Source organism: Loxodonta africana, chromosome 14, assembly GCF_030014295.1.
Source record: "Loxodonta africana isolate mLoxAfr1 chromosome 14, mLoxAfr1.hap2, whole genome shotgun sequence".
NCBI classification, from domain to species: Eukaryota; Metazoa; Chordata; class Mammalia; order Proboscidea; family Elephantidae; genus Loxodonta; species Loxodonta africana.
Genome location: NC_087355.1, coordinates 17,459,090 through 17,485,906, shown reverse-complemented (window position 1 = coordinate 17,485,906; position 26,817 = coordinate 17,459,090). Strand labels below are relative to the sequence as shown.

The 26,817-nt window shown below is 38.6% G+C and overlaps 1 protein-coding gene across 5 annotated transcripts in view; it reads left to right on the top strand.

Moving 5' to 3' along the window:
- The window catches only part of ARFGEF1 (ADP ribosylation factor guanine nucleotide exchange factor 1), a 175,612-nt gene that overhangs the window by 61,818 nt on the left and 86,977 nt on the right, over positions 1-26,817 (top strand). For all 5 annotated transcript variants that reach the window (XR_010317774.1, XM_064267778.1, XM_064267779.1 and 2 more), the window contains exons 6-7: positions 12,105-12,381; positions 15,607-15,717. Coding sequence is in view for 4 of the 5 variants with exons in the window: in XM_064267778.1 (XP_064123848.1) it covers positions 12,105-12,381; positions 15,607-15,717 (388 nt within the window). In the remaining variant the exon portion in view is untranslated. The remainder of the gene's footprint in view (positions 1-12,104; positions 12,382-15,606; positions 15,718-26,817) is intronic.

Here is a 26,817-nt window from a genome sequence, read left to right as displayed (position 1 = left end):
TAGTTTTCTTTGTATAAGTCTTTTACATCTCTGGTAAGATTTATTCCTAAGTATTTTATCTTCTTGGGGGCTACTGTAAATGGCATTGATTTGGTAATTTACCCTTCCATGTTCTTTTTGTTGGTGTAGAGGAATCCAACTGATTTTTGTATGTTTATCTTGTATCCCAGTACTCTGCTGAACTCTTCTATTAGTTTCAGTAGTTTTCTGGAGGATTCCTTAGGGTTTTCTGTGTATAAGATCATGTCATCTGCAAATAGAGATACTTTTACTTCTTCCTTGCCAATCTGGATGCCCTTTATTTCTTTATCTAGCCTAATTGCTCTGGCTAGGACTTCCAGCACAATGTTGAACGAGAGTGGTGATAAAGGGCATCCTTGTCTGGTTCCCAATCTCAATGGGAATGTTTTCAGGCTCTCTCCATTTAGGATGATGTTGGCTGTTGGCTTTGTATACATGCCCTTTATTATGTTGAGGAATTTTCCTTCTCTTCTTATTTTGCTGAGAGTTTTTATCATGAATTGGTGTTGAACTTTGTCAAATGCCTTTTCTGCATCAATTCATAAAATTATGTGATTCTTGTCTTTTGTTTTATTTATGTGGTAATTACATTAATTGGTTTTCTAATGTTGAACCAACCCGGCATACCTGGTATGAGTCTCACTTGGTCATGGTGAACTATTTTTTTTGATATGTTGTTGAATTCTATCGGCTAGAATTTTGTTGAGGATTTTTGCATCTACATTCATGAGAGATATAGGTCTATAATTTTCTTGTGGTGTCTTTACCTGGTTTTGGTATCAGGGATATGGTGGCTTCATAGAATGAGTTTGGTAGTATTCCGTCCCTTTCTATGCTCTGAAATACCTTTAGTATTAGTGGTGTTAACTCTTCTGTGAAAGTTTGGTAGAGCTCTGCGGTGAAGCCCTGTGGACCAAGGCTTTTTTTTGTTGGGATTTTTTTGATTACCTTTTCAATCTCTTCTTTTGTTATGGGTCTATTTAGTTGTTCTACCTCTGTTTGTGTTAGTTTAGGTAGGTAGTATGTTTCTAGGAATTCATCCATTTCTTCTAGGTTTTCAAATTTGAGTATAGTTTTTCATAGTAATCTGATAGGATTCTTTTAATTTCATTTGGGTCTGTTGTAATATCGCTCATCTCATTTCTTATTCGGGTTATTTGCTTCTTCTGTTTTTCTTTTGTCCATTTGGCCAGTGGTTTATCAAATTTGTTGATTTTTTTCCAAAAAGCAGATTTTGGTCTTGTTAATTCTTTCAATTGTTTTTCTGTTTTCTATTTCACTTAGTACAGCTCTAATTTTTATTATTTGTTTTCTTCTGGTGCCTGTGGGTTTCTTTTGTTGTTCTCTTTCTATTTGTTCAGGTTCTAGAGATAATTCTTTGATTTTGGCCCTTTTTTTCTTTTTGGATGTGTATATTTATTGATATAAATTGGCCTCTGAACACCGCTTTTGCTGTGTCCCAAAGGTTCTGATAGGAAGTGTCTTCATTCTCATTGGATTCTCTGAATTTCTTTATTCCATCCTTAATGTCTTCTATAATCCAGTCTTTTTTGACCAGGGTATTGTTCAGTTTCCAAGTGTTTGATTTCTTTTCCTGTATTGATTTCCACTTTTATGGCCTTATGGTCAGAGAAGATGCTTTGTAATATTTCATTGTTTTGGATTCTGCTAAGGTGTGCTTTATGACCTAATATGTGGTCTATTCTAGAGAATGTTCCATGTGCTCTAGAAAAGAAAGGATACTTGATTGCTGTTGGGTGAAGTGTTCTGTATATGTCTACTAGGTCAAGTTAGTTGATTGTGGCATTTAGATCTTCTGTGTCTTTATTGAGCTTCTTTCTGGATGTCCTGTCCTTCACCGAAAGTGGTGTGTTGAAGTCTCGTACTATTATTGTGGAGCTGTCTATCTCACTTTCCAGTGCCGATGAGAGTTTGTTTTATGCATGTTGCAGCCCTGTCATTGGGTGCATAAATATTTAATATGGTTATATCTTCTTTGTGTATTGTGCCATTAATCATTATATAGTGTCCTTCCTTATCCTTTTTGTTGGATTTAACTTTAAAGTCTATTTTGTCAGAAATTAATATTGCCACTCCTGCTCTTTTTGATTGTTGTTTGCCTGATTTACTTTTTTCATCCTTTGAGTTTTAGTTTGTTTGTGTCTCTAAGTCTAAGGTATGTCTCTTATAGGCAGCATACAGACGAATCTTGTTTTTTAATCCATTCTGCCACTCTCTGTTTATTGGTGCATTTAGTCCATTTACATTTAGGGTAATTATGGATAGGTATGAATTTGGTGCTATCATTTTGATGTCTTTTTTTGTGTGTTGACAGTTTCTTTTTCCCACTTGATTTTATGTGCTGAGTAGATTTTCTTTATATATTGTCCTTTGCTCATATTCATTGTTGTTGATTTTGTTTCTGCTGAGTCTGTATTTTTCCCTTGTATTTTATTTTGATGAGTAGGATAGTTTGTCTCCTTTTGGTTACCTTATTTACCCCTATTTTTCTAAATTTAAAACTAACTTTTATTTTTTTGTATCGCCGTATCTTCTTCTCCATATGGAAGGTGTATGATTACATTTCTTTGTCCCTCCATGTATTTTAATGTTGTCTTCTTTTATATAATAACATTGCCGTTACCTTGTGTTTGGCTTTTTAATTTTTTTTAATCTTGCTTTTTTTTTTTTTGGATTTCCCTGTCTGGGTTGAGTTCTGTTTGCTCTGCCCAGTGTTCTAGTCTTGGGTTGACACCTGATATTACTGATTTTCTAACCAAAGAACTCCCTTTAGTATTTTTTGTAGTTTTGGTTTGGTTTTTACGAATTCCCTCAACTTGTGTTTATCTGGAAATGTCTTCATTTCACCTTCATATTTAAGAGACAGTTTTGATGGATATATGATTCTTGGCAGACAATTTTTTCCTTCAATTTTTTTAAATATGTCATCCCATTGCCTTCTTACCTGCATGGTTTCTGCTGAGTAGTTCGAGCTTATTCTTATTGGCCCTCCTTTGTAGGTGACTTTTCTTTTATCCCTCGCTGCTCTTATAATTGTCTCTTTATCTTTGGTTTCGGCAAGCTTGATTTTAATATGTCTTGGTGACTTTCTCTTAAGATCTACCTTATGTGGAGTTCGATGAGCATCTTCGATAGATATCTTCTCATCTTTCACAATATCAAGGAAGTTTTCTGCCAACAAATCTTCAACAATTTTCTCTGTGTTTTCTGTTATCCCTCCCTGTTCTGGTATTCCAGTCACTCGTAGGTTATTTCTCTTGATAGAGTCCCACATGATTCTTAAGGTTTCTTCATTTTTTTTTAATTCTTTGATTTGTCTTCAAATATATATTAGTGCCAAGTGATATATCTTTGAGTTCAGAAATTCTAGCTTCTACTTGCTCAATTCTGCTCCTCTGACTTTCTATTGAGTTATCTAATTCTGTAATTTTATTGTTAATGTTCTGAATTTCTGATTGCTGTTTGTCTATGGATTTTTCCAGCTTATTAAACTTTTCATTATGTTCCTGAATAATCTTTCTAAATTCAGCAGTTGTTTTATCTGTATATTCCTTGGCTTGCTCTGCGTATTGCCTCATTTCCTTCCTGATGTCTTGAAGGGTTCTGTATATTAAACTTCTGTATTCTGCATCTGGTAATTCCAGGAATGCACTTTCATCTAAAAGATTCCTGGATTCTTTGTTTTGAGAGCCTGTTGAGGTGATCATGGTCTATTTCTTTATGTGACTTGATACTGACTGTTGTCTCCGAGCCATCCATAAGTGATTGTATTAGTTTATGCTTGCTTACTGTGTCATAGCTGCTTGCTCTGTTTTGTTTTGTTATACCCCTTTGGGTTGCTTGAGTGAGCTAGCTTGATTATTTTTGCCTTTGGAGCTCTGGTGATAACAGCTGGCTAGAGCTGTTATCAGGTATATCAGTCTAAGAGTCTCTTCAGTTTTCTTGTATGAATTCAGCTCAGGTTTCCATGTAGCTGGTACCAAGTGTGTGATACACATTCTGTCCTAAAGTCTTAGAGGGGCAGGGGTGATTGGCATATATACCGGTATCTGATTGCAGTAGGGGGTCATGCTCTGAACAAGGCAGGGGTCTGAGAACTGACCCCCAAGTGTCTCTGAGGAAAATGTGTCTCCCTTCCCTAGAGCGTGCTGGTGGGTCGGTTCTGCAGAGGGACCATGGGCACCCAAAGTTTTTGGTTGCAAGGACTGGGAGGTACCAGTTAACTTTGGGTCCCTGTCGCGGGTGGCTGGGTGACCTGAGTGGAGCTTCCAGTCCCTAGGTCCCTGATGTGGGTAGGTGAGGACCTTGTTTAAATGCAAAGCAATGTCAAACGTCAAACACCCACCTCTCCACTGCACAGCTGAAATGGTCGGTGTTTGCCAACAAGGGCCTATTCTCCCGAAATAGGCCCACACAGGTCCATGCAGAAGGGAAAGGTGCTCAAGGTCCCTGGACAGGTTATGCCTGGACAGGAGCCACTTCTGTCCTGAAGTCCCCCAGTTAATGGAGCTCGCAAATTATCTTTTCTCCCCAGTTGCAAATTTTTGCCTTCCCCAAGTCCGGGATGATGGCTCTAGGTGCTCACCAGGGTCTATCTCAGGCCCAGGGATTCAGCCGCTGAAGCCGGCGGGTGGGGGGAGCGGTAAAATATACGCAACTACTTAGCTTTTGCCAAGAGCGCCATTCTCAGCTTCCGGAGGTGTGTGCCCGCTGTGTGGCTGGCTGCTTCTCCCTGAGGAAACTGCGGCTGAATGCTAGTGCCAGCCTGCCGCCGCCACTGCCACCACTCCAGGAATGGTGCCTGAGGGCTACCCACGATTCAGGTCTGGTATCTCCTCTCCGCTTCTGAACAGCCTCTTCCTCCCCCTGCCCCTCAGTTCATTGCCTAAGGTTGCCTTTGATGCTCAGGGCTCCCAGGTTGTCTCGTATATACTCGTTTCACTTGTTTTTTCAGGTCTTTGTTGTAAAGAGGGCTGGACAGAAATGTCTGTCTATTCCGCCATCTTGGCTCCACCTCCTCAATCCATGTTTGAGGGTCTTCCTCTTTTTCACTCACCCTCTACTTTACCAAGCATCATTTCCTTCTCCAGGGATTGATCCCTGCTAATAACACATCCAAAATATGTGAGACGAAGTCTTGCTATTCTTGCTTCTAAGGCTCATTCTGGCTGTACTTCTTCCAAGACAGATTTTTTTGTTCTTTTGGCAGTCCATGATATATTCATTATTCTTCACCGGCACCATAATTCAAAGGTGTCGATTCTTCTTTGGTCTTCCTTATTAATTCCCCTGCCTTCTCATGCATACGAGGCAATTGAAAACACCATGGCTTGGGTCAGGTGCACCTTAGTTTTTAAAGTGAAATCTTGGCTTTGTAACACTTTGCAGCAGATTTGCCCAGTACAAATTATTCCAGCTTTAACCTTGTATATTCCCATGCTTTTTTGGACATCTACTTAACTTTCTAAAACCTCAAGATGTTCCAAGCTCATCTTGAATTTTTCCTGATCCAGCCTTGGAGTCCATCAGTTCTCCAATGAGCCCTGGGTCCTTTGATTGGAGAATGATGTTTAGAAATCAAAATGTACGTGGCTAGATGTGTTCATTTCTGTTGGGCTGTTTTTCTTCTAGGTGCTCAGCAGATAGAGCCAGGAAGTATATATTCATATACTAACACCCCTCCTAATCTCTGTGTACATATTAAAATCCATGTGTTCATTTCTGTGATACATTATTTATTGAAGTCTAGTATTCACAGTTATTTTTAGGAGTGCTAACCCATACTGGTATTGGAAGCAAATTTACTAAGTATACTAAGCATATTAGAGAATTTGTGTTCAGTTATTTTTGTCTTTAGATTTATCCAGTGAAAATGCTATTTTCCAAAGTTACTTAGGTTTGTTCTTTTCTTTCCTTTACTCTTAATTGGGCTTATGTTATTCTTAATACAGTTAGGTTCATTTGTTACTGTCTGATTTCCATTTTGGTATCCCCATCCCCACATTCTGGTTGGTTTTAATTGTTTTTTATTTCGGGGGGTATGTAAAACATTACTCTGATTTAAAAGTCCGAGCTATGCGATGGTATATTCAGAGTAGTGCCACTCCCTCTTCATTTCTACCATCCCATTTCTGTTCCCCCCTTCTTTCCACCCCTTTTATGTAGCTTATGTCTTTAGTTTTTGTTTATTCTTCCTGCAGTTCTTTAGCACAAATGAGCAGGTATATGTATAGTTTCGTGTGTCACCTTCTTTCTCACATGAAGGGTTACACCTTCTGTATTTCTTACCTATTGCGAAGTAACAAATTACTCCCAAAACCTAGCTGCGTAAAACAACACACGTTTATTTTCTCTCACAGTTTTAGAGTGCCTGGAATCCAGCAGTGTCTTAGCTGGGTGGTTCTGGCTCAGAGTTTTTCATGAGGTTGCAATTACAATGTTCGCTGGCACTGCAATCATTTAAAGCCTTGACTGGGCTAGGGTATACGCTTCTGAGCTCACCGTGTGACTGTTGGAAAGAGACCTGAGTTCTTCACTGGCTGTTGACCAGAGGCTGCAGTTCTTTATCAGTTGGGTCTCAGAAGGCTCCTTATGAGACAGCAGCTGGCTTTACCTAGGATGGATGATCCGAGAGAGTGAGAAGACAGAAGCTGCAATATCTTTTATAATGTATAATCAGAAGTGGCCATACAGACTATCCCTTAGTATAATGTGGCTGGGGACTATACAAGAGAGAGATCATTGGTGGCCATCTTAAAGGCTGGCTACTACGCTTACCATTGGTATTCTTTTGCATTTTTCACTTAGCGTTATGTCATGGTAAGCATTGCATATCACTTCTTAGAGGTCTTCCTTTTTCATTTTTCTTATAGGCAATGTGTACCATAGTCTATTCAGTTACTGTCCTATGTATTCGTGTTAGGTTATTTCTAATATTTTGCAACCATAGTGACTTTGCTGCTTATTTCAGGAAGCGGATGAAAACAGTTTCATTTTAATCTTTAATGACAGAAATACAAGTTTTACTCATTTTATATGTTCAACAAGTTTTTCTTGAGTTCTTCATATGCTCCTGGCACTGTGATAGGCCTCAGGCACATAGTGATGAACAAAACACACTTGGTCACTACCCTTAAAGATCTTACAAGCAGTGGGGAAGAAGGGGGGATAGGAACCTTAAACAGATGATCACACAAATAAATATATAGCTGAACTGTGATAAAGGTAGGAACATGTTTCATGTCATGAAGGATATTTAGTTCTGTACTTTGAATAATTATAGATAAATGGGAAAGGGGGAAAGACTGACTTAACATCAATATTTGGTAAAATCTTCCAAGCTAGAAGTCTAATTCACTTCTATATACTGCTCGTAACCTTAACCCATCAAAACAAAACAAAACAACAAAACAAATCTTGCCAGACTTTTATTATAGAAAGTTTCAGTCCTAAAATTAATTCAGTGGGGAAAAAAGCTAATTTCTTCCTCTAGAACAGTGGTTCTCAATTAGATGCAGATCTGAGATATTTTTGATTGTCGTGGCTGGTGGGCTGTCACTGACATAGGGCAGCTAGAGGCTAGGGATGCTGTTTGAGTGTTGTGCAGTGTACAGGACAGTCTCTCTCTTCTGACTCCCCAAGAATTATCTTATCCAAAGTGTCATTAGTGCTAAGGTTGAAAAATCCTACTCTAGAAAGTACAAAGGTATATGAAAAATGTTTAAAGGTTTATTTCACAGAGTAACATTTCCGGTATTTTTCGAGGCTGTCCCGAGCATTTCTGCACCTCCGGAGGAAGTGAGGGAGCACCTAGAGCTGGACCCCAGGCTTCGTCTGCGGTTTCACAGCACGTGCTTGCCCCGAGGTGCCCAGTGGTTGGAATCAGGCCCAGGGTGGGATCTGACTCCTCACTGTTGGTTTGGAAATTGATGTTTCCATGAATATTCTGATTCCAGCCGTGCACATCGAGCCCATCAGTTTCCTTATCTGTAAAATGAGGAATTTGGACGCTGTGGACCATAAGGCTCTTCCTACTTTTCAGGCATTAAAATCTTCTTACTCACATTTATTTTATAAATCCACACAATTTGTTCTACATTATGGAATATTACTGGGGAATATTAAATATCCATATTTGATACTGCAAAATGTTTATCTTTGTGAAAATTAATTCGGGAAGAGTTATTCTTTTTTTTTTTTTAATTTTTATTGCACTTTAAGTGAAAGTTTACAAATCAAGTCAGTCTCTCACACAAAAATTTGTATACAACTTGGTATATACTCCTAATTGCTCTCCACCTAATAAGACCATACACTCCTTCCCTCCACTCTATTTTCGTGTCCATTCAGCCAGCTTCAGACCCCCTCTGCTCTCTGATCTCCCCTCCAGACAGGAGGTGCCCACATGGTCTCACGTGTCTACTTGATCCAAGAAGCTCATTCTTCACCAGTATCCATTTTCTCTCCCATAGTCCAGTCCAATCCCTGTCTGAAGAGTTGGCTTTGGAAATGGTTCCTGTCTTGGGCTAACAGAAGGTCTGGGAACCATGACCTCTGGGGTCTTTCTAGGCTCAGTCAGACCATTAAATCTGGTCTTTTTACAAGAATTTAGGGTCTGCATCCCCCTGCTCTCCTGCTCCCTCAGGGGCTCTCTGTAGTGTTCCCTGTCAGGGCAGTCATCAGTTATAGCCAGGCACCATCTAGTTCTTCTGATCTCAGGCTGATGTAGTCTCTGGTTTATGTGGTCCTTTCTGTCCCTTGGGCTTATAATTACCTTGTGTCTTTGGTGTTCTTCGTTCTCCTTTGCACCAGGTGGGTTGAGAGCCATTGATGCATCTTAGATGGCCGCATGCTAGCATTGAATACCCCAGAAGCCACTCTTCAAAGTGGGATGCAGAATGTTTTCTTAATAGATTTTATTATGCCAATTGACTTAGATGTCCCCTGAAACCATGGTTCCCAAACCCCCACCCCTGCTATGCCAGCCTTCGAAGTGTTCAGTTTATCCGGGAAATTTCTTTGTTTTTAGTTTAGTCCAGTTGTGCTGACCTCTTCTGTATTGTGTGCTTTCCCTTCACCTAAAATAATTCTTATGTTCTATCTAATTAGTGAAAACCCCTTCCTCCCTCCCTCCCTCCCCCCTCTTGTAACCATCAAAGAATATTTTCTTCTCTGTTTAAACTGTTTCTCCAGTACTTTTAATAGTGGTCTTATACAATATTTGTCCTTTTACAACTGACTGATTTCACTCAGCATTATGTCTTCCAGACTCCTCCAAGGTATGAAATTTTTCACAGATTCAACATTGTTCTTTATTGATGCATAGTATTCCATTGTGTGAATATACTATAATTTATTTATCCATTCTTCAGTGGATGGGCACCTCGGTTGCGTCTGTCTTTTTGCTATTGTAAACCATGCTGCAGTGATCACGGGTGTGCATATATCTGTTCGTGTGAAGGCTCTTAAATTCTCTAGGATATATTCCAAGGAGTGGGATTGCTGGATCGTATGGTAGTTCTATTTCTGGTTTTATAAGGAAGCGCCAAATCGATTTCCAAAGTGGTTGTACGATTTTACGTTCCCACCAGCAGTGTATAAGTGTTCCAGTCTCTCCAACATTTATTATTTTGTGTTTTTTGGATGAATGCCAGCCTTGTTGGAGTGAGACGGAATCTCATTGTAGTTTTGATTTGCATTTCTCTAATGGCTAATGATCGTGAACATTTCCTCATGTATCTGTTAGCTACCTGAGTGTCTTCTTTAGTGAAGTGCATGTTCATATCCTTTGCTCATTTTTTAATTGGGTTATGTGTCTTTTTGTAGCTGAGTTTTTGCTATATCATGTAGATTTTAGAGATCAGACACTGATCGGAGATGTCATAGCTAAAACCTTTTTCCCAGTCTGCAGGTAATCATTTTACTCTTTTGGTGAAGGCTTGGATGGGCGTAGGTGTTGGATTTTTAGGAGCTCCCAGTTATCTAGTTTCTCTTCTGCATTGTTAGTAATGTTTTGTATACTCTTTATGCCGTTTATTAGAGCTCCTAGCATTGTCCCTATTTTTTGTTCCACAATCTGTCGTTTTAGATTTTATATTTAGGCTTTTGATCCATTTTGAGTTAGTTTTTGTGCATGGTGTGAGGTTTGGGTCTCGTTCCATTCTTTTGCAGATGAATATCCAGTTATTCCAGCACCATTTGTTAAACAGACTATCTTTTCCCCATTTAGCAGACTTTGGGCCTTTGTCAAATATTAGCTGCTCATATGTGGATGGATTTATGTCTGGATTCTCAGTTCTGTTCCATTGGTCTATTTATGTGTTGCACCAGTACCAGGCTGTTTTGACTACTGTGGTGGCGGTATACTAGCTTCTGAAATCAGGTAGAGTGAGACCTGCCACTTTGTTCTTCTTTTCCACTAATGCTTTAGTTATCCGGGGCGTCTTTGCCTTCCATATGAATTTGGTGATTTGTTTCTCCATCAAAACTGTCATTCTCATCAAGTCATGAGAATCAAAGAGACGTATATGAAAGCAATACAGTTCTAAAAAAAAGAAACCCTGTGATCCTGATTGTTACCATTTTAGCATCTTATAAGTGAGCCAGTTTTATAAATATTATATATAGTAATAATACGTCTTCTAAAATAAAATTGGAACATTTGTAGATATAGTTTTTTCATACTAATTATGTGGCCGATTAGGTAGAGGCATTTAAGCCTGTGTTACAATTTTATTTATTATATGTAATTTTATTATTTTGTAGTTAAAAGATACGTTTAACTAGATAATGTAAGAACAAGTTACAGAGAATATATGTTGAAAAGTCTCCTTCCTACTCTTGTCTCACATTTGATCATTTCCAGCCCCTCCCATAAATTAAAAAAACCCATTGCCATCGAGTCGATTCGGACGCATAGCGACCCTGTAGGACAGAGTAGTACTGTCCTGTGGGGTTTCCAGGGAGGAGCTGGTGGATTTGAACTACCAGCCCTTTGGTTACCAGACATATCACTTAACCACTGCATCACCAGGGCTCCCCACCCTCCATAAACCAAACTGAACCCATTGCCGTCAAGTCAATTCCGACTCATAGCAGCTATATAGCGCAGGGTAGAACTGCCCCATAGGGTTTCCAAGGAGCACCTGGTAGATTCAAACTGTCGATCTTTTGGTTAGCTCTTAACAACTATGGTACCCACCTTCCATAAAAAAAAAAAAAAATTTTTTCCCCCCATGGGTAACTGTTATTACTAGTTTCCTGTGTATCTTTCTAGACTTCAATATTAGCAAAAATGAATATATACACATACATATGTGTGTTATATATATGTATGAAAATACACAGCCATATATGTTAGTTGCTGTCAAGTCGCTTCTGACTCATGGTGACCTCGTGTGCAGAGTAGAACTGCATAGGGTTTTCAAGGCTGTGACCTTTTGGAAGCAGATCCCCAGGTCTGTGTTCCAAAGCACCTCTGGGTGAGTTCGAACCTCCAAACTTCTGGCTAGTAGTCGAGCACTTAATCATTTGTTCTACCCAGGAAATATGTATATCTATATATATTGGGTGGGTATATATATATATATATATTTTTTTTTATATGTTTATATCTGTCTATCAGCCCCCCCATCCACTTTTATACAGTGGTTTGTTTTGTTCTTTTTTCAAACTTAGTGGAATTTTTATATGATTTTGGGTAAATCCATTGTTGGCAACAATCTAGTTATTACTGAGGCTTTTAAAAAATTATTTTAATTTTTTGTTTAGGTAATACATTTACATCTTTCACACACGAAAAAGAATGAAAAGGGTATATAGTGAAAGTCTTCCATCTCTTTTCTTGTTCACCAATACCACTAAAAAGTACCACTGTTACTTGTTTTTTTTGTGTGTGTTTTTAATTATTTTTATGTTCTTTTGTTTCTGGTGAACTATAATTTCCAAACCTAGAAACAAGGTGGTACCTTTTATTCAAAGGATTTATGGTTAGATCTGACATTATAACTCCAAATTTTAAACACTTTATTTTACTAATACTGGAAATGATCGTTTCTTTTCAGTTGCAGGAAGCCAAACAAATGGAAAAAGAAAGGCATCGGCAGCAGCACATGCTGCTGCAATCTCCAGGAAGCCATCATGAGCCTGAATCACCTCAGCTCAGATACCTGCCACCTCAGACTGTTGATCACATATCCCAAGAACATGAAGGGGACCTTGACCCCCATACAAATGATGTGGATAAAAGCCTTCAGGATGACACAGAGCCTGAAAATGGATCTGATCTTTCCAGTGCAGAAAATGAACAGACTGAAGCTGATCAGGCAACTGCAGCCGAAAGTAATCTTCTTGAGCAGGGGGCGTGGGATGTGTGTTTGTGTGTGCGTTAAGGGAACCATGTAGGGATGAGAGTTTTGGGTGAAGAAATGTGGAGAGGGTGATAGGACTTAACTGATACCAGACACCTTGCGATTGTGGACTTTTTCCATTCTAGGTCGCAGAGTTAATTTGACCTCAACCCATAAGACACTTAAAACGATACTGTGCATTCATTAGCGTCTCACGAGCAGTGTAATTTATAGACTTGCTTTGGAGAAGGTTTATGTTTCTAAAGAGAGTCATAAATGTCTCTTAGTATGTTATATAGAAATTTTGGTATTAAGATCAGTTTAAAACAAACAGGGACCAATTTACTAAGATTTTCTGGAATGTGACTTAAAACTTGAGGATATCATTATATTATCAGTTTAGAAAATACTGCAATTATGCCAAAAGAAGTACTGAAATTAAATATAAAACCAAATTTTTTGAGTAACCAACTGACATAGACAATAAATTTCATTAATTTTTGTATCCTGATGTGTAGTGATCTTTAAAATTGAGATGTTCTGAGATGGGTATTTTTATATAAGTAAATTTATTTGTAAGAAAAATGTATAAGGTTACAAAAATTAAAATACCTTTATTTTACAAATTGGTTTCTCTGAGAAAAATGATGACACAAAGTCAACCTTTTCCAAGCATTATTCTCAGCTTCAGTTGGGCTGTGTGACTACCAGGAAGTTTGAGTTGTTTTTGATGCACCTCAGCTTGTCATCAAGAAGTCACGGAAATTCTCTCGCCTGTCCAAATTCTGTCCTCGGGAACTAGGATGATTAGGACGAAGCTGCAGTTCACTTGAAGTCTGTGTGTTTACTGCACTTCGAGGGAAGAGTTCTTTAATATATTTTTAGCCTTTTTTTTTAACTGTATCTTTTCCATGACCTGTGTAATAGTGGCATAAACAGCGACAGTGGCATGAATAGAAAGAAGCTGTCTTGCCTTTTTAGTAATATTTTATTGTGTATTTTAGAAGAAACGGTTTTGATACACTGAGCATTCACACTACTCGAGCTTGTAGTGAATCCACACAGTCCGGATGCTACATTTTTCTAGCTTGCCTTTCCAGAATTTTCTCTACTTTCCATTTTGTGCTTATAAAGGGACTGATTGAAAAGGCTTATCTTTAGTAAAGCTGGGACTTCAATTACTCCTTCATTTGTTCATTCATGCATTCAGCACACATTTGTTGGGCAGTCTGTGTCTGGCACTGTGCTAGAAATCGGAGATAACAGCCTTAGTGTGCGCATAGTCTGCCTTGCATAGTCTGCCTGGAGGGTCAGGTGTGTGTAAATGAAGTAGAGTGTCATAAGTGTCCTGGAAGTGGCACATACGGGGTGGCTGTCCAGGGGAAGTAGGGAAATACCTTCCTAGAGAAGTTGGTGATGTTTTAACTGAGTCTTCATGGAAAGGGGTGGGCATTGGCTAGCCGGAAAATCTAGGGAAATATTCCAACAGAGGAAACATATAGCTAAGACCCCAAGGAGTAGGAGAGTCTACTCTGTATGAGGCACCAGTCTGGGTGCCTTATAAGATTCAGAAGTATAAATACAACATAGTTCTCCGTGGTATTGTAATTATTTTCGCTTTAAAATGCTTTCCTTTTAACAGCCTGATATAAAGGAACATTCTGGCTAAGAACCATTAGTTAAGAGTACACACTCTGGAGTTAAATGACCCGGTTTAAATCACATCTCTGGCACTTGCTAACTGTGTGACTTTGGACATAACAACTAACTTCTCTGAGCATTTGCTATATGCAATAAATGTTAGTCAGTGTTATTCTCATCTGTTTCTGTCTCCTAATAGATAATTTATATAAGAATTGAGTCTTAATTTGCTAGTCATTTTGTGCACGCTTTTAGGTAATGACTCTGTATGTTTAGTTAAATTGACACTGTTTTATTTTCAGACTCTAGGTAATTTTAGCCAGCTAGTGCACTGGTTTTTTTTTTTTTTAGTGCACTGAAATAAAAAACTTAAGAATGGTGGAAAAATTGTTAAGGCATTTATGTGTTTTATGCCACAGAAGTCTAAATGCTATTGTATTTGGATTTTTATAAAATAAGGTTACTGATTAGATGTGGTTATTTATAGGTTTCCCCTTGTAGCTTTCAGTATTTTGTAAAATGCAGTAGACAGTAGATTAAGAGCAGTGAAATACAGGGAGGAGAGGCTTCTGGAAGCCAGCATTATGATTTGTGATTTCTTGTAGTAAGTCTGTGGTGGCGGGGGCAGGTGGGGGAGGCAGGCAGGCGAGGAAGGTGGAAAGAGCAGCTCTAGCAGCTAATAAGTAGTCTAGTGCCTTTTGGTGTAGGGCAGTGGTTCTCAGCACACTGTCCCAGATCCCAAAGGATCCTAAAGTGTTAATTGAGGCTTCTTGAGGTCTCTACAATCTATATAAGCCACCTGGACTGTCAAGTTTCATTGACTTTTACTGGAAATTATCAATTCTGTGTAGTGGCATCGGTTTCTCTTAAGCTGCTGAGAACCTCTGATTGACAGTTAACTTTTCTTGATTAACATTAAATTGGAATGAATTCTTTTTTAGTTCTTAAATTTAGTTTTACAGGGGAAATGTAGATTTTGAGGGGAAAAAAATAGTAAATAGGGGCTGGACATCACTGGTGGAAGCCCAGACAGCCCTCTGTTTTCTTCTTCAGGGACCTCACAGTATCAGAGCACAATGTTGATCTTGTTATTATTGATGAGCCTAAGTAATCAAAACAAACTTTAATTACAGCTAACGTATCGTTTGTTAAGGGACGGGAGTGTATGGGACATGTTAGAAATGTTTTATTCAGAATACTTTTAAAAATTTTTGGTCATTAAAGGAATGAAATTGTAAAAAAAATGTAGTTGAATAACCATTTAATTCGAACCGCTGACCTTTTGATTTGCAGCCAGGCTCTTAACCACTGCGCCACCAGGGCTCTAGCCATTTAATAGCTTGTCAAAGACATCATTGTTGAAACTGAGTTGAATTTGGAAAATATTTGGGAAATATTTTTAAGCTCGGTCTATTTGGTCTATTTTTGAAGAATTTTTTTCTCCCTTAACATATAATTACATCTGGTTTGCATATCCATTTGATTTCTTTTATTCTATGCTGGTTAGGAAAGTTTCTCATCATAAATGTTTAAAAAACATTAAAATAATGTTCTCTTGAATTTTTCTGTTTTAAAGCCTTATCCAAAAATGATATATTATATGATGGAGAAAATCATGACCTGGAAGAAAAGCCACAAGACATTGTACAGAGCATTGTAGAAGAAATGGTGAACATAGTTGTTGGAGGTATTGTACTTTAGTTTATTCTGTCTTATGGAATTTCTTCTGACTGTTGTGTTGAACAGGAATGGCAAAATTATAAACTTTTTTCGAATTTGATTTCCTTGGTGATTTATCAAGAATTTTTTTTTTTTTTTTGGTGGAGAAAAATATTTAAATATCTTTGATTTCAAAAGCGTACTCCCTTTTTCTTATGCTTCAGATATGATCTTTTATAAAAACCCATTTTTCCTCACTCATTAAGAAACAAGTTGATACTATTTTGTTTTTAGTAATAGAGGGCAGGACTATATTTTCCATCCTCTTAAATGCTAAACTTTATAAACTAGAATATGTATTAAATTGATTTGGTTTTGAGTATTTCATCTTTGTTGGGCAGTAACTTAATTTCTTATACCTTTATTGTCATAGAGTTAGTTCCTGTCTTATACAGTGCATTATCAAAATGTTTTAAAGTTTGTTAAGAATTTCACTCATGTTTTTCATAAATAGTGTTATAGATAGGATTAGATTTGAGGCTAATCCACTGGCGCTTATTTAATTCATGGTATCTTGCACAGGGCTGTCATAGTACCTTGTACATATACTTCTTCCAGAAGTATGATTCAACAAACTCTGTGGATCTTGAATAAGAATAGTACTGTTTCAGCTATACCTAACTCCCATTTATTACATCATTTTTTAAGAATATATTTCTTCCCTGCTGCAGCACTAGAAAGACATTCATCTGATTGACTGCCTTCTCATTCTTTGATCTTATTCATCTCTTCATTGAGCAAATACTTATGGAGTGTGAACAGTTGTATGACCTTGTAGGGGGATAAATAGATTAATCTAAGAAAGACCATGCTCTTGAGGAAGGAGGTTATGGAATTTATGTAATTAAGACTAACATGAAGTAGAAAGTGATAAGTTTCCCTAGAAAGAAATAGCTATACTCATATTAAAATTCAGAGAAAGCAGTGGTTGTTTCTAGTTACAGTGATCCAGGAGGGCTTCATATAGAAGGTGACATTTGAACAAAGGCTGTGGATTTACACAGACGTACGGAATGGTATTTCATGTATTGGAAACTGTGTCAGCAAAAGTCTAGAGGAGAGAATGATTAGGTGTATTTAGGAATTGGCAGGTGGTGGTTTGGCTGAACTGTAGAGTATGTGATGTGATATAATAGAAAATAGGACTAAAGAAGTAGTTTGGAGCTAATGAATGGAAGGCTGTAAGTTCCAGATGTAGGAGTTTGAACTTCATTCCAGAACATAATGCATTACCGTTCAAGATTTTAGAGCTAAGAAATGAAATCAACAGAACTATGCGTTAAGAAGCTAAATAGAAGAGTTTTGGGAGTAGGAGACTAGTGCAGTAATCCACACCTGAATAGGATAGTAGCAGTGGAAATGGAGAAGAAAACACGAATAAGAAAGGAGATAATGGATGCCAATTCCCTAAGACTCTGTAACTGATTATATATGTCAGTAAAGAAAGGAAAATCAAAGATGGTATATCAGGGGTCCCCAAGACTACCTACAGATTCTGTGATTCACTAGAAGGGCCCAAATGACTCAATATACAGTCCTACTCATGATAGTTTTACTACAGCTTAAGCATAAAAAGAAAAACCATTTAAGGAAAAGGCAGGTGGGGCAAAGTCTGGAGGAAATCAGGCACAAGCTTCCAAGAGTCGCCTCCCAGTGGAGTCACACAGGATGCCCTTATTTCCTTGTCTTAGTCACCTAGTACTGCTATAACAGAAATACCACAAGTGGATGGCTTTAACAAAGAGAAGTTTATTCTCTCACTGTCCAGTAGGCTAGAAGTACAAATTCAGGGCACCGGTTCCGGGGAAGGCTTTTTCTTTGTCAGTTCTAGAGGAAGGTCCTTGTCATCAGTCTTCCCTTGGTCTGGGAACATCTCAGCACAGAAACCTTAGGTCCAAAGGACATGCTCTGCTCCCAGCGCTGCTTTCTTGGTGGTATGAGGTCCCCTGTCTCTCTGCTGGCTTCTCTTATATCTCAAAAGAGCTTGGCTTAAAACACTGTCTAATCTTGGACCTCATCAATATAACTGCCACTAATCCACTTTATTACATCATTGTGGTGGGATTTATAACACATAGGGAAATCACATCAGATGATAAAATGGTAGGCAGTCGTACAGTCATACAAGGGAATCATCACCTAGCCAAGCTGACAGATGTTTTGGGGGGCATGATTCAATCCATGACATTCCTCCAACCCTGAATTGTGACAGCATGTATCAAGAAGCGTTGTCTAGCAGGGGAGCTCATTGATACCCACTGCCTGAGGTTTTTATTGGGAACTGGCCATTTAGGCATGTTCCAAAATTTCAGACTCCCAGAAGAAAATCAGGTGTTAAACGTAAACTACGTTATTTGCATCAACACTTTTTGAGTACAGTGAGCCAGTTTTATCAGTTAGGGAATGGTGGGAACCTTCCTGAAATCCAAGTTCCTGGAGACCAGCCAAGGGGTAACCTTGCCAAACAGTCTCAGGTCTGCTATGTTAATTCTTTTTTTTTTTTTCTTGGCTGTAATCTCTGTGTGTGTGTGTGTGTGTGTGCGCGCGCGCTTTAAGTGGAAGTTTACAAATCAAATCAGTCTCTCATACAAAAACTTACATAATACACCTTGATATGTACTCCTAGATTCTCTCCCTCTAATGAACAGCACACTCCTGCTCTCTACCCTGTATTGGCCATGTCTATTCAGTCAGCTTCTGTCCCCCTCTGCCTTCTAATCTCCCTTCCAGGCAAGAGCTGCCCACATAGTCTCATGTATCTACTTGGGCCAAGAATCTCACTCCTTACTAGTATCATTTTCTGTCTTATAGTCCAGTCCAATCCCTGTCTGAAGAGTTGGCTTTGGGAATGGTTCCTGTCTTGGGCTTACAGAAGCTCTGGGGACAATGACCTTCGAGGTCCTTTCAGTCATAGCCAGACCATTAGTTTGGTCTTTTTTATGAGAATTTGAGGTCTGCATCCCACTGTTCTCCTGCTCCATCAGGGATTCTCTGCTCTGTCCCCTGTCAGGGCAGTCATTGGTGGTAGCTGGGCACTGTCTAGTTCTGGGCTCAGGCTGATGTAGTCTCTGATTTATGGGACCCTTTCTATCTCTTGGGCTCATAATTACCTTGTGTCTTTGGTGCTCTTCATTCTCCTTTGCCCAAGATGAGTTAAGACCAATTGATGCATCTTAGATGGCCACCTGCTAGTGTTTAAGACCCTAGACGCCACTCACCAAAGTGGGATGCAGAATGTTTTCTTAACAACCTTTGTTATGCCAGTTGACCTAGATGTCCCCTGAAACTATGGTCTCCAGACCCCGACCCCCGACTCTAGCCTCAAAGCATTCGGTTGTATTCAGGAAACTTTGCTTTTGGCTTATTCCAGTTTTGCTGGCGTTTCCTGTATTGTGTGTTGTCTTTCTCTTCACCTAAAATACTTCTTTTCTCCTATCTAATTGGTGAATACCCTTCTCCGTCCCTCCCCACCCTGTAACCACCAAAGGATATTTTCTTTTGTGTTTAAACTGTTTCTTGAGTTCTTATTATAGTGGTCTCATAAATATTTGTCCTTTTGCAGCTGACTGATTTCACTCAGCATAATGCTTTCCAGATGCCTCCACTTTATGAAATCTTTCATGGAATCATCATTTTCCTTTATCGTTGCATAGTATTCCATTACGTGAATATACCGTAATTAATTTATCCATTCAGTTATTTCAGCTTGAGAAATACTGAGCGTGTTCTTCCCTTTTGGTTTTCCATCTCCAGCTGTTTGCACATGTCATTATAATACTTTGTCTTCTGGAGAAACCCTTTGAAATATTCTGTTCAGTTCTTTGACTTCATCAATTCTTCGTTTTGCTTTAGCTGCTTGACATTCGAGATCAAGTTTCAGAGTCTCCTCTGAAACCCATCTTGGTCTTTTCTTTCGTTCCTGTCTTTTCAAAGACCTCTTGTGTTCTTCATGTATGATGTCCTTGATGTCATTCCACAGCTCATCTGGTCTTCAGTCACTAGCGTTGGATGCATCAAACCTATTCTTCAGATGGTCTCTAAATTTAGCTGGGATATACTCAAGGTCATATTTTGGCTCTCGTGGACTTGCTTTGATTTTCTTCAGTTTCAGCTTGAACTTGCATATGAGCAGTTGATGGTCTGTTCCACAGTCGGCTCCTGGCCTTGTTCTGACTGATGATATTGAGCTTTTCTATCTCCTCTTTCCACAGTGATTTCTGTGTGTTCATCTGGTGAGGTCCATGTGTATAGTCGCCGTTTATGTTGGTGAAAGAAGGTATTTGCAAAGAAGTCACCGGTCTTGCAAAATTCTATCATTCGATCTCCAGCGTTCTTTCTATCACCAAGGCCATATTTTCCAACTACTGATCCTTCTTCTTTGTTTCCAACTTTTGCATTCCAGTCGCCAGTAATTATCAATGCAATAGTGGAGGATTCTATGGGGAAAATAGTAAACGACACAGGAAGCATCAAAGTAAGATGGAAGGAATACACAGAGTCATTGTACCAAGAAGAATTAGTCGATGCACGATATTCAGCCATTTCAAGAGGTGGCATATGATCAGGAACCAATGGTACTGAAGGAAAAAGACCAAGCTGCTCTAAAGGCATTGGTGAAAAACAAGGCTCCAGGAATCGATGGAATATCAATTGAGATATTTCAGCAAACAGATGCAGCACTGGAGGTGCTCACTCGCCTATGCCAAGAAATATGGAAGATAGCTTCCTGGCCAAATGACTGGAAGAGATCCATATTTATGCCTATTCCCAAGAAAGTTGATCCAACTGAATGTGGAAATTATAGAACAATATCATTAATATCACACACAAGCAAAATTTTGCTGAAGATCATTCAAAAATGGCTGCAGCAGTATATTGACAGGGAACTGCCAGAAATTCAGTCTAGTTTCAGAAGAGGACTTGGAACCAGGGATATCATTACTGATGTCAGATGAGTCCTGGCTGAAAGCAGAGAATACCAGAAGGATGTTTATCTGTGTTTTATTAACTATGCAAAGGCATTCAGCTGCGTGGATCATAACAAATTATGAATAACATTGCAAAGAATGGGAATTCCAGAACACTTAGTTGTGCTCATGGGGAACACCTTTATAGATCAAGAGGCAGTTGTTTAGACAGAACAAGGGGATACTGATTGGTTTAAAGTCAGGAAAGGTATGCATCAGGGTTGTTTTCTTTCACCAAACCTATGCAATCTGTATGCTGAGCAAATAATACGAGAAACTGGACTATATGAAGCAGAACAGGGCATCAGGATTGGAGGAAGGCTCATTAACAACCTGTGTTATGCAGATGACACAGCCTTGCTTGCTGAAAGTGAAGAGGACTTGAAGCACTTACTAACGAAGATCAAAGACCACAGCCTTCAGTATGGATTGTACCTCAGCATAAAGAAAACAAAAATCCTCACAACTGGACCAGTGAGCAACATCATGATAAACGGAGAAAAGATTGAAGTTCTTAAGGATTTCGTTTTCCTTGGATCCACAATCAACAGCCATGGAAGCAGCAGTCAAGAAAACAAAAGACGCATTGCATTGGGTAAATCTGCTGCAAAGGACGTCTTTAAAGTGTTGAAGAGCAAAAATGTCACCTTGAAGACGAAGGTGCGCCTGACCCAAACCATGGTATTTTCGATCACATCATATGCATGTGAAAGCTGGACAAAGAATAAGGAAGACTGAAGAAGAATTGATGCCTTTGAGTTGTGTTGGAGAAGAATATTGAATATACCATGGACTGCCAAAAGAGTGAACAAATCTGTCTTGGAAGAAGTACAGCCAGAATGCTCCTTAGAGGCAAGGATGGCGAGACTGTGTCTTACATACTTTGGACATGCTGTCAGGAGGGACAAGTCCCTGGAGAAGGACATCATGCTTGGCAGAGTACAGGGTCAGCGGAAAAGAGGAAGACCCTCAATGAGGTGGATTGACCCAGTGGCTGCAACAATGAGCTTAAGTGTAGCAACAATTCTGAGATTGGCTCAGGACCGGGCAGCATTTCATTCTGTTGTGCGCGGCATCGCTATGAGTCAGAACCAATTCCACGGCTCCTAACAACAACAACATTTATCAATTCATCCATTGATGGGCACCTTGGTTGCTTCCATCTTTTTGCTATTGTCAACAGTGCTGCAATGAACATGCGTATGCGTGTATAGGTTCATTTGAAGGCTCTTATTTTCTAGGATATATTCAGAGAAGTGGGATTGCTAGATCATATGGTAGTTCTCTTTCTAGTTTTTAAAGGAAGCGCCAAATCGATTTCCAAAATAATTGTACCGTTTTACATTCCCACCAGGAGTGTGTAAGTGTTCCAGTCTCTCCAAAACCTCTCCCACATTTATTATTTTGTTTTGTTTTGGATTAATTCCAGCCTTGTTGGAGTGAGGTGGAATCTCATTGTAGTTTTGATTTGCATTTCTCTAATGGCTAACGATCAAGAGCATTTTGTCATGTATCTGTTAGATGCCTTAATGTCTTCTTTGGTGAAGTGCCTGTTCAGATCCTTTGCCCATTTTTTAATTGGGTTGTGTTTTTGTAGTTGAGTTTTTGCAGTATTATGTAGATTTTAGAGATCAGATGCTGATTGGAAATGCCATAGCTAAAAACTTTTTCCCAGTTCTTCTATTCTTTTGGTGAGGTCTTCGGATGAGGATAGGTGTTTGACTTTTAGGAGCTTCCCGTTATCTGGTTTCTCTTCTGGTGTTTCTACATTGTTAGTAATTTTTTTTTTTTTTTTAATTTTTATTGTGGTTTAAGTGAAAGTTTACAAATCAAGTAAGTCTCTCATACAAAAACTTATGTACACCTTGCTGTATACTCCTGATTGTTCTCCCCCTAATGAGACAGCACACTCCTTCACCCCACTCTCTATCTTCATGTCCATTCGAACAGCTTCTGACCCCCTCTGCTCTCTCATCTCCCTTCCAGACAGGAGATGCCTGCATAGCCTCATGTGTCCACTTGATCCAAGAAGCTCATTCTTCACCAGCACCATTTTCTGTCCCATCGTCCAGTCCAATCCCTGTCTGAAGAGTTGGCTTTGGAAGTGGTTCTTGTCTTGGGCTAACAGAAGGTTTGCGAACCATGACTTCCGGGGCCCTTCCAGACTCAGTCAGACCATTAAGTTTGGTCATTTTATGAGAATTAGGGGTCCGCATCCCACTGCTGTCCCACTCCCTCAGGGCCTCTCTGTTGCATTCCCTGTCAGGGCAGTCATCAGTTGTAGCCGGGCAACATCTAGTTCTTCTGGTCTCAGGCTCATGTAGTCTCTGGTTTATGTGGTCCTTTCTGTCTCTTGGGCTCATTATTACCTTGTGTCTTTGGTGTTCTTCATTCCCCTTTGCTCCCAGTGGGTCAAGACCCATTGATGCATCTTAGATGGCCACTTGCTAGCCTTTATGACCCTAATAGCCACTTTCCAAGGTGGGATGCAGAATGTTTTCTTAATAGATTTTGTTATGCCAATTGACCTAGATGTCCCCTGAAACCATGGTCCCCAAACCCCTGCCCCGGTACGCTGGCTTTCAAAGTGTTCAGTTTATTCAGGTAACTGCTTTTAGTTTAGTCCAGTTGTGCTGACCTCTTCTGTATTGTGTGTTGTCTTTCCCTTCACCTAAAATATTTCTTATCTACTATCTAATTAGTGAAAACCCCTCTTCCTCCCTCCCTCACCCCTCTCATGATCATCAAAAAATATTTTCTTCTCTGTTTAAACTGTTTCTTCAGTTATTATAATTGTGATCTTATACAATAGTTGCCCTTTTGCAACTGACTAATTTCACTCAGAATAATCCCTTCCAGATTCCTCCATGGTGTGAAATGTTTCAGGGGTTCATCATTTGTTCTTTATCGTTGCGTAGTATTCCATTGTGTGAATATACCATAATTTATTTATCCATTCATCAGTTGGTGGGCGCTTTGGTTGCTTCCATCTTTTTGCCATTGTTAACAGTGCTGTGGTGAACAAGGGTGTGCATATATCTGTTTGTGTGAAGGCTCTTAATTCTCTAGGATAGATTCCAGGGAGTGAGATTGCTGGATCATATGGTAATTCTATGTCTAGTTTTTTAAGGAAGAGCCAAATCGATTTCCAAAGTGGTTGTACCATTTTACATTTCCACTAGCAGTGTATAAGTGTTCCAATCTCTCCACAACCTCTCCAGCATTATTATTTTGTGTTTTTTAGATGAATGCCAGTCTTGTTGGAGTGAGATGGAATATCATTGTCATTTTGATTTGCATTTCTCTAATGGCTAATGATTGTGAGCATTTTCTCACGCATGTGTTAGCTATCTGAATGTCCTCTTAAGTGAAGTGCCTGTTCATATCCTTTCCCTATTTTTTAATTGGGTTGTTTATGTTTTTTGTAGTTGAGTTTTTTCAGTATCAGGTAGATTTTAGCGATCAGGTACTGATCGGAAATGTCACAGCTAAAACCTTTTTCCCAGCCTGTAGGTAATCTTTTTCTCTTTTTTTGTGAAGCCTTTGGATGAGGGTAGGTGTTTGGTTTTTAGGAGCTCCCAGTTATCTAGTTTCTCTTCTGCATTGTTAGTATGTTTTGTATACTCTTTATGCCGTGTATTAGAACTCCTAGCATTGTCCCTATTTTTTCTTCCATGATCTTTATCGTTTTAGATTTTATATTTAGATCTTTGATCCGTATCAAGTTAGTTTTTGTGCATGGTGTGATGTATGGGTCTTGTTTCATTTTTTTGCAGATGGATATCCAGTTATGCCAGCACGATTTGTTAAAGAGGCTGTCTTTTCCCCAGTTAGTGGACTTTGGGCCTTTGTCAAATATCAGATGCTCATATGTGGATGGATTTATGTCTGGATTCTCAATTTTGTTCCATTGGTCTATGTTTCTGTTACCGTACCAGTACCAGGCTATTTTGACTACTGTGACGGTGTAATAGGTACTAAAATTAGGTAGAGTGAGGTCTCCCACTTTGTTCTTCTTTTTCAGTAATGCTTTACTTAACCTGGGACCTCTTTCCTTTTCCGTATGACGTTGGTGATTTGTTTATCTCATTAAAAAAAAAGTCGTGGTAATTTGGATTGGGATTGTGTGTATCTATAGATCGCTTTTGGTAGAATAGACATTTTTACAATGTTGAGTCTTTCTATCCATGAGCAGGGTATGTTTTTCCACTTAATGTAGGTCTTTTTTGGTTTCTTGTAGTTTTATTTGTATAGGTCTTTTACATCTCTGATAAGATTTATTCCTAAGTATTTTATCTTCTTGGGGGCCACTGTAAACGGTATTGATTTGGTGATTTCCACTTCTATTTGTTCTGTTTGTTGGTGTAGAGGAATCCAACTGATTTTTGTATGTTTATCTTGTATCCTGATACTCTGTTGAATTCTTCTATTAGTTTCAGTAGTTTTCTTGAGGATTCTTTAGGGTTTTCTGTGTATAAGATTATGTCATCTGCAAATAGAGATACTTTTACTTCTTCTTTACCAATCTGGATGCTCTTTATTTCCTTATCTAGCCTAATTGCTCTGCCTAGGACCTCCAGCACAATGCTGAATAAGAGTGGTGATAAAGGGCATTCTTGTCTATCTAGGTCCCTTTCTCAAGGGGAATGCTTTTAGAATCTCTCCATTTAGGATGATGTTAGCTGTTCGCTTTGTATAAATGCCCTTTGGTATGTTGAGGAGTTTTCCTTCTATACCCATTTTGCTGAGAGTTTTTTATCATGAATGGGTGTTGAACTTTGTGAAATGCTTTTTCTGCATCAATGGATAAGATCATGTGGTTCTTGTCTTTTGTTTTATTTATATGATGGATTACATTGATTGTTTTTCTAATAATGAACCATCCCTGCATACCTGGTTTGTCATGGTGAATTAATTTTTTGATATGTCATTGAATTCTATTGGCTAGAATTTTGTTGAGGATTTTTTAGCCTAAGTTTATGAGGGCTATTTTTTTTTATATAGGTAAGTAATTTTCTTTTTTTGTAGTGTCTTTACCTGGTTTTTGGTATCAGGTTTACGCTGGCTTCATAGAATGAGTTTAGGAGTATTCCATCTTTTTCTATGTTCTGAAATACCTTTAGTAGTATTAGTGTTAACTCTTCTCTGAATGTTTGGTAGAGTTCTCCAGTGAAGCCGTCAGGGCCAGGGTTTTTTTTTTGTTGTTGTTGGGAGTTGTTTAATTACCTTTTCAATCTCTTCTGTTGTTATGGGTTTATTTAGTAGTTCTACCTCTGTTTGTGTTAGTTTAGGTAGGTAGTGTGTTTCTAAAAATTCATCCATTTCCTCTAGGTTTTCAAGTTTGTTAGAGTACAATTTTTCATAGTAATCTGATACGATTCTTTTAGTTTCCGTTGGGTCTGTTGTGATATCTCCCATCTTATTTCTTATTCGGGTTATTTGTCTGCTCTTCTGTTTTTCTTTTGTTGGTTTGGCCAGTGGTTTATCAGCTTTGTTAATTTTTTCAGAGAACCAGCTTTTGGTCTTGTTAACTTTTTCAGTTGTTTTTCTGTTCTCTTTTTCATTTAGTGCTGCTCTAATTTTTATTATTTGTTTCTTCTGGTGCCTGCAGGCTTCTTTTGTTGCTCTCTTTCTATTTGTTCAAGTTGTTCGGATAATTCTTTTATTTTGGCCCTTCTTTTTGGATGTGTGCATTTATTGTTATAAGTTGACCTCTGATCACTGCTTTACATGTATCTCAAAGGTTCTGATAGGAAGTGTTTTCATTCTCATTGAATTCTATGAATTATTTCTTTATTCCATCCTTAATGTCTTCTATAACCCAGTTGTTTTTGAGCAAGGTGTTGTTCAGTTTACAAGTGTTTGATTTCTTTTCCCTGCTTTTTCTGTTATCGATTTCCACTTTTATGGCTTTATGGTCAGAAAAGATGCTTTATAATATTTCGGTGTTTTGGATTTTATTAAAGCTTGCTTTGTGAACTATTATGTCATCTGTTCTAGAGAATGTTCCATGTGCATTGGAATAAAGAGTATACTTGGCTGCGGTTGGGTTGAGTGTTCTCTATATATCTATGAGGTCAATTTGGTTGATTGCGGCATAT